This window comes from Malus sylvestris, chromosome 4 (assembly GCF_916048215.2).
Source record: "Malus sylvestris chromosome 4, drMalSylv7.2, whole genome shotgun sequence".
Lineage (NCBI taxonomy): Eukaryota > Viridiplantae > Streptophyta > Magnoliopsida > Rosales > Rosaceae > Malus > Malus sylvestris.
This window is the reverse complement of record NC_062263.1, coordinates 12,590,976-12,599,179: the sequence shown is the minus strand read 5'-3', so window position 1 is coordinate 12,599,179 and position 8,204 is coordinate 12,590,976. Positions and strand designations below refer to the sequence as shown.

At 43.3% G+C, this 8,204-nt stretch overlaps 1 protein-coding gene and 1 long non-coding RNA gene across 2 annotated transcripts; both read left to right on the top strand.

Annotated features, from left to right (window-relative positions):
- The first annotated feature begins 3,117 nt into the window (after positions 1-3,117).
- LOC126619781 (uncharacterized) lies at positions 3,118-4,222 on the top strand. Its single transcript, XR_007622150.1, has 3 exons — positions 3,118-3,533; positions 3,617-3,714; positions 3,890-4,222. It is a non-coding gene; the product is annotated as an uncharacterized LOC126619781 (long non-coding RNA).
- Positions 4,223-6,381: 2,159 nt separating this feature from the next.
- Positions 6,382-7,488, top strand: LOC126619670 (uncharacterized). Its single transcript, XM_050288091.1, has 2 exons — positions 6,382-6,399; positions 6,480-7,488. Exon 2 carries the CDS (start codon positions 6,483-6,485, stop codon positions 7,131-7,133), a length of 651 nt encoding a protein of 216 aa, XP_050144048.1. The 5' UTR covers positions 6,382-6,399; positions 6,480-6,482; the 3' UTR covers positions 7,134-7,488.
- Positions 7,489-8,204: the final 716 nt, after the last annotated feature.

The following is an 8,204-nucleotide window of genomic DNA, read 5'->3' as shown; positions in this document are numbered from 1 at the left end:
TCCTCCATCCGGGAATGGTGTACTTAGCTGATGAAGATGCACAAGGTAATGTATCAATTTCACTTTGAAGCTTACTTGTAGTTTCGGGCTTGGTCAAGTGCGATACAAACCCTATAGTAGGAGTCCCCCAAGTCGCCGAGCTAGGAGATCTGCCGAAAGAGGTGACAGACAAGGTAAGCAGTCAAACTTCCAAGTAAGCAACCCAGGATCAGAGGTTTGACTTCGGCTTCCGGTTGATTGTTCTCCTTCTCCTTGTCTCTCATTCAACTGCCAGGATAAGGAGAAGCAAATGGATAAGAGATGATATGAGATACTTTTGCTTTTGAAGAAGTAACTTTCCACAGGCTTATTCTTGAATTGTGCTGGAGGGTTTTCTGGTGCCCTTCAGAGTATAAGGCCGACTCAAAAATTTGAGGGTCAAAACAAGTCCATCAAATCTAGAGTACGTTCGACCTTGATGATATGGGATACTTTTGCTGTTGACGGAATAATGAATGTGGTATGGAAAGGTGTCGTGCTGTAGTGATCTGTTTCAGCTCACCGTTGAACCTTCTGCTTCAATCTTTTGCATGGCAGAAGTGGTGTGCAACCTTTGCATTTAAATGGTCCTTCAGAACATTCCTTCATAGTGACTCATCCACGCTTGGCAGCTTCAGTGTAAAGAGCCAATATCTGATCAACTGTCATGAGGTATTTGCCGGTGGAATTCGTGACCTTGACAGCAGTTGAGGATGAGTACTCGAGAGCAATGCTAAGTAAGCAACCAGGCAAAGGCTCCAGGCAGTCAGTTCCAAATTGGAGGTTTGATTTCAGGTTCCGACTGACTGCTCTCTTTCTCTTTGTCCTGCAGGTGTGGACAAGGACAAAGACAAAGACAGGGAGAAAGCATGATATGGGATACTCTTGCTTTCGACCCTGATGATATGAGATACTCTTGTTCTTGGTGTGGCTTATTTGCTGAGGTATTATCGGGGGGAAATAAAGCTGAGTATTTCGAGAGGTTATGTTGAGGGTGCCTTTTCGAATGCGAGAAAGGGTTGAGCATTTTTGCAGGTTTTTCTGTCCGTTGAGGAGGGAGGTCAATGTATATAGGGATTTCCCAATAACAAGTAGTAATGCTATTCCTTTACCCTTCTTGGTCACAGCAATGTAGTGGGAGCTGCCAGCTTCACGTGTTTTAATTTTGTCAGAGCACTTTGAAAAAGTGGTATGTGGTATCTGGAAAGCTGATGTTACGTGTGAAGATTACAGACAAGCTTTATCTAAGGAAATCTGGCTCTCGAAGTTCTGAGAGTTGTGCCTCTTCGATTTTCGAACAAGCAATCCCGTCGAGGATCTGACTCTCGAGATTCGGAAAGCGGTGCTACTCCGGTTTTTTAGAAAGTAATTATGTTGGGAGTCTTTTCTCGAATGTGAGTAAAGGTTGGACGTTCTTGCCAACCTGTCTTGCCGCAAAACACGGAGGTCGACACACATAGGGACTTTCCAGTTGTCAAGCAGTGGTGCTGTTCCTTTACCCTTATGGGTAATAGTAGGGTAGCTGGAACTTCGAAATTCTCGTGCCTAAACTTTGTCAGAGATCTTTGACAAAGTTATATGTGGTACCCGAGGAGTTGATGGTGCATATGGAGAGCGGTGATTGAACAGTAAGATTCACGTGCTTTCTACTTCACCAGAAATCTTCGACAGATTGCCCGTAATTTCCGCAAAGCTGAGTGTGCATGTGACAGGTGCTGACGAGGCTGAAAAAGCAGGTGCTTCTTCGATTTCTGAGATCGGCCCTCGTGGTCTCTGAGCAGCCCAGCTTTTGAGAAAGCAAACTCCTCTTCGATTTCTGAAGCTCCGTCGAGTGCAGATTTTTATAGAGGCTGGCATTAAGTTCCACAGCACACTTGAATCTCTACCAGTAGAAGCTCATTTCTTGCACTTCTAAGATCTTGATTTGTCTGACCTCTTCCCTCTTCAACACATTTGAAAATGTCTGGACCCTCCGACCGTCGTTTTGACTTGAACCTTGGAGAAGAGACAGCCACGCCTTCTCCAGACAACATATGGCGCCCATCCTTCATATCCCCTACTGGTCCTCTTACCGTTGGGGATTCTGTGATGAAGAATGATATGACCGCTGCAGTGGTGGCCAGGAACCTTCTCACTCCCAAAGATAACAGACTACTTTCCAAACGGTCTGATGAGTTGGCTGTTAAGGACTCTCTGGCTCTTAGTGTTCAGTGTGCAGGTTCTGTGTCTAATATGGCCCAACGCCTATTTGCTAGAACCCGCCAAGTTGAATCATTGGCTGCTGAAGTGATGAGTCTCAAACAGGAGATTAGAGGGCTCAAGCATGAGAATAAGCAGTTGTACCGGCTCGCCCATGACTATGCTACAAACATGAAGAGGAAGCTTGACCAGATGAAGGAATCTGATGGTAAGGTTTTACTTGATCATCAGCGGTTTGTGGGTTTGTTCCAAAGGCATTTATTGCCTTCGTCCTCTAGGGTTGTACCTGGTAATGAAGCTTCAAATGATGAACCTCCAATGCCTCCTCCTTCTGGGGTTTTGTCAAGTACTGAGGCTCCGGATAACCACCCTCCGGTGCTTTCTCTTTCTGGGGCTCTACCGACTGCTGAGACTTCCCCTAAGCAACCTTTGTGAAGGCTCCCTTTTGTTTGTTTATTTTGACTCATGTATATGTACATATTTGTGGCTTATCGAAAATATTAATAAATAAGCTTTGCTTCATTTCAACATATTGTGTTAAATATTCCAAAGCCTTCTTCATAAAGTTCTTTGAATTTTTGCTTTTGTTGAAACCTGTATTGTTGAGGCTTTGTGAGTGAAGCATGTAGTTTGAGGTAGTGTTCCCTTAATTTCCCGAGTGAGGAAAACTTCTCGGTTGGAGACTTGAAAAATCCAAGTCACTGAGTGGTTGTGAGACTGCCGAGTATCAAGGTGCAGTAGCATATGGTGGGAGTCCCCCAAGTCTTCAGGCGAAGAGAGTTGCCGAATGAGGTGTCTCGCGTGTTACTAATTTGTCAAAGTAACGAATCCTTGTTTCGATGTCACACATTCGTATATGCTTTATCTAAAAATATTTCCAACTTTTGTGTGTTTGATGTTGCATGCTATTGACTAGACAAGATCAAGTGCAATTAGTAGCTTTTCTCTCTTTTTCATCTTTTCTTTGGTGGAATTGCTTTTCGTTTCCACTAATCAGCCTGAGTGGATGCAAGATAACACCATTCTCTATAGCTCAGATTGCAAAGTCGTCTTCATGAAAGTGTTTCCTTATCTTGTGAACTACAACATATCCAAATTTGAGATCCATCGGAGTAGTACAACTTCAGAAATTCAAGTATGATGAGTAACTGTTCATCAATGTTCTGTTAATCCGTCAGACTTGTTGTGAGCTTCGAAACTCCATTTTCTCTTGTTCAGATCAACATACTTTCTTCATCGAAGTTGTTCCTTAACTTGTGAACTACAACATATCCAAATTTGAGGTCCCTCGGAGCAGTATAACCCCAGAAATCCAGGTATGATGAGTGACTGGTTATTATTTTTCTGTCAACCCGTCAGATTTGTTGTGAGTTTTGAAACTCTATTTTCTCTTGCTCAGATCAGCATGCTTTCTTCATTGAAGTTGTTCCTCAGCTTGTGAACTACAACATATCCAAATTTGAGATCCCTCGGAGCAGTATAACTCCAGAAATCCAGGTATGATGAATGACTGGTTATTATTTTTCTGTCAACCCGTCAGATTTGTTGTGAGCTTCGAAACTCCATTTTCTATTATTCAGATCGGCATGCTTTCTTCATTGAAGTTGTTCCTCATCGACTCTTTCATAACATATCAAACATTCAGGATGAACTAACGGTTAAATATTTCCAGATCTTCGAAACATCACAACAGCTTCGAAATCTGCAAGAAGCCGACTATCATGTTTGGAGCTTCAACACTTTAATTTCCGTCGCTCAAACAGAAACGATTCCTTCTTGAAAGTTGTTCATCTGCTCAAGAACTAGAGGGTGTCCAAAATTCAGCTCCATTGGAGAAAAGCAGCAGCTGCAAAAATTTGATAGAGGAAAGGAGGCGAAGCTTTGTTGGATTTCTAGGCTGGGGAAGATTCCAGTTTTTGTAGCAACTTCAGTACTGGTGAATTGCTTGTATTTTTGTCCATAACTAAATTTTGGACTTTGAATTATTATTTGATCTATTATAATATGTTTGGGAACATATATAAGTGAATAAATAAGAAGGAAGATTTTGGACCCTTGTGAGTGTAAAACAAAAAATGTTTATGTTTACCCAAGTGTTTTTGTACAAGTTCAAGGGCATCTTGGGTTTTGTGAACAAAGTTTGTTTATTTGGAGCAAGGTTTTGTGTTGAAGCTTTGTAGGTGAAGCTTTGGTGTTGAAGCTTTCTAGGTGAAGCTTTGATGGTGAAGCTTTGTAGATGAAGCTTTTTTAAGTGAAGCTTTTCGGGTGAAGTTTTTTTGGGTGAAGCTTTGTGGGTGAAGTTTTTTAGGTGAAGCTTTGTGGGTGAAGCTTTGGAGGTGAAGCTTTTCGGGTGAAGCTTTTTGGGTGAAGCTTTTTAGGTGAAGCTTTGTGGGTGAAGCTTTGGAGGTGAAGCTTTTCGGGTGAAGCTGTTTTTTTTTTTTTTTTTTTTTTTTTTGGCGCTTGACACGGTCTTCATTTGCTTGTTTTGTAGTGACTGTGGAAGACGGATTGCTTTCTGATTGAGAAGGGTTCCGGCATCGCTTTGCACCATCTTCATGTGGGTAATATAGGAACTTCCTTATGTTTTGATCATGCATGTAGTGATAGAATTTGTTTCTTCTTATTGTAGATGTCAGAGCCTGGAAGTTCTAGTGATGAGGGCTCTTCTAGCTTTAGCTCTAAGTCTGAGTCTGCAATGTCGGAGTCTTCAGGGTCTTTGTTAGAGTCCGGTACTAGAGAAACATTGGATGATCTTCCCAACCGTCAAACTTTAGCTATTGCTAGTTCTTCCTCCATGGCGTTGGGTGAGGGGGTTGTTTTTGATGCCATACCCATAGTTCGCTCTGAGTTCACAGCAGACCATCTAAAGAATAACTTGTTAGATAATGAGAAGCAGGTTGAGGCGCTAAGGCAGTCATGTAATATCCCTCGTAGTGTAGGGATACATTTGGTACATGATGAAGAATGGCATTCTGAGCCTCCCCAGGGTCATGTTATGTTCTACACCCAGATATTACTGACTTTAGGGGTGAGACTACCTTTACATCCGTGGTTGCAAAAGATGTTATCTTTGATCGGATATGCACCTGGGCAACTCAATCCTGGTTTCTGGGATACTTTGATTGGATTTTATATCATTTGGATGGAGTGTGGGTTGTGTGAGCCTTCCTTCCATCAGTGGCGTTACTGTTACAAGATGCGCCCAGCAAAATCATGCACTGGTTATGCCGAGTGTGCATGTCGGAGTGAGAGAGAGCGTATTGTGTATGGTAAGAAAAAGGCATACTACACATGGAAAAACCGTTGGTGCTTTCTGTATAATGATTGGGAGTATGATAAGGGTGTCACGCCTGAGCGACGTGTGCTTACTCACTTCCAGACTGTAGGTTGTAACGTATCAACCGTTCGTACTATTTGCTATTTGTTGTGGTCTTTTCTTGCTTCTAACACTTTGCTTCATGTAGTGACGCGGGGCACCATCAAACTGTTTGGGCAGGAGCTATCTGACATAGAGAAGGTGTTGAGGGTGCCCAAAGAGGATAGACACTTAAGCAAACTACGACCCTTATTTCGTCGGTACGGTTTCCAACCCTTAGTTTCCGAGAGCCAGGGACGATCGAGTAAGTTGTATCCTTCATGTAAACTTTGCTCTTTTCCTTACTTTATTTGGAAAGTTGTATTTCTTATTTTGATTTTCCTTATGCAGTGGAGAAGGTAAGCAAGAAAACAGGGACTAGCACCCATAAAAGGAAAGTACCAGTGTTAGTTCCTTCAGAAGACATCCTACCGCATAAGAAAATTCATAAGTTCCGAGGGGAACCATCCGTTAGACCTAAGTCCCAAGATGGGGTCCTTAAGGGGCCTGCCTTTAGGAAGACTGGAGTCGAGGCCGTTGAAAATGCTGCTGCCGTAGTTGCAGGAGAAGGGAGCCGACTGTTGCCTCCTCCTCTTACTATGGAGCACACTGTCCAGGAAAGTGATCCTGGTTCCCGCCATGAGGGGAAAGGCAAGGAAAGAGCTGGCAGTGTCCCGTGGAAGGACTTGAGGGTTGCCACGCGGCCAAAGGATTTTGGGGATATCAACAATTGCTTGGCAGGGCGTCGATTCGCCTTCGATGAGCTCGGAGAGCCCTTAGCTAAGGATGAATCGGATTACGACCGGATGTTGAAGCTGTCTTCATATGTGAGTGTTACTTTGTCATTTCCTTACTTTTTCCTCTTTATTCTCATTATTTAGGTAGTGATGATCGTCTTGCCATGCAGGTCATGGCCGAGTATCACGACAGACTGCAAGAGGTTGAGCGGTACAAGGCAAAACTGAAGGAGAATAAGCAGCTTGTGGACGAGGCCCGAAGGAATAAGGGACTTTTGACTCAGGCTCTCCAACTGAAGGACGAAACCATGGAGAGCTTGAAAAGGCGAAATGGTGAGAACCTAAGGCTTAAGAAATTGTTTGAGGCAACTAAAAAACAGTTGGAGGTGGCTACCTTGGAGGTATCCAAGGTTAGGGGAGAATTGGATGGTGCCTTAGTTGAGATTTCTGAACTGGAGAAGAGCATTCCAACTGAAAGGGAGGCTGCTGTGCAAGAATACTTAAGTTCTTCGACCTTTCATCTTGCTATTAAACCCTACTGTGCTCAAGAAGCTCGCTTTGAAAAAAGGAAATGGATGGCCGTCCTTGATCGTTATGATGATGGGAGCATTCTTCGAAAATACCACGAAGATATAGATGAGCATCATCGAAAGGGCGAGACATTTGTCCTTGCTGTTGATCCTAGCAGCGAAGATGAGTCTGATAATGAAGGTAATGCTGATGCACAGACTCAGCATGGTGAAGAGGATCTTGGGGATGCAGAGGATGATGGTAGGACGCGGAGTGATACTGCCAGGGGTTCGGCTTCAGATGAGAATGAATAGCAGTGTCTTTACTATCTGCATGTATTCTGGATGTAGTAGTCTGATGTGTGTATAACATGTGCCCATGTTATAAGCTTGAGAGTTTTGGATTTTAGGTGTTTATGAGTGTTTGCACTATTATTAATGCATGTTTGGCTATGTATGAATAGATCTATTGTTTGGATATAAGCCATTGTTTGGTTGTTCCTTTCTTTGTATAGTCTTGTCGACACATACTTAGATTTTGTTTCGTGTTGGATATATCTGCTTTGAGGTTTCAACACTTGAGTGTTCCCTTGCTAGGAATGTAAAAGAGTGAGGGCTGAGTTGGCTAAATTACCTCTTTATTGAATTCATTGCCAAATGGCCTTCATTACATAGGATGCCGAACGGCTATAGCTCAACACTTGTACATCGTGAGTCTATTTGTAGTAGTACTTCAAGTGATCAGCGTTCCATGGATGGCCAAGGGTCTTGCCATCGGAGCTTCTAAGTGTGTAAGAGCCAGGGCGACTGATGCCAATGACTTCATACGGTCCATCCCAGTTTGGACTAAGTGTGCCTTCACTCGGGACTCTGTCGCAGAGTAATCTTTTCTTTAAGACCCAGTCTCCTATTTTGAAAGAACGAGGCTTGACCCTAGAGTCATAATAGTTGGAGATGCGCTGCTTGTAGGCGATATTCCTCAAGTGAGCTTGGTTTCTGTGTTCCTCGACTAAATCCAAGTTGAGGGTGAGTTGTTTGTCATTTTCACTTTGAATGTAGTTCTGGACTCGGAATGTTGCTTGCTCGAGCTCAACAGGGACAACCGCCTCTGTGCCAAAGGCAAGTGAGAATGGAGTTTCTCCTGTTGAAGTCCGATATGAAGTGCGATATGACCAAAGAACTTGGGGTACAAATTCTGGCCAACAGCCTTTAGCTTTGTCCAAGCTGGTTTTCAAAGTGCGCTTGATTATTTTGTTGATGGCCTCAACTTGTCCATTAGACTGGGGATGAGCTGGAGAGGTAAAGCATAAGTTGATGTTGAACTTAGAGCAGAACAACCTGAACTTCTTGTTGTCAAACTGTCGCCCATTGTCAGTGACTATCGCA

What these genes read in the sequence shown, in the direction of transcription:
- LOC126619670 (XM_050288091.1), top strand. Translation starts at nt 6,483, where the DNA reads ATGGCCGAGTATCACGACAGACTGCAAGAGGTTGAGCGGTACAAGGCA.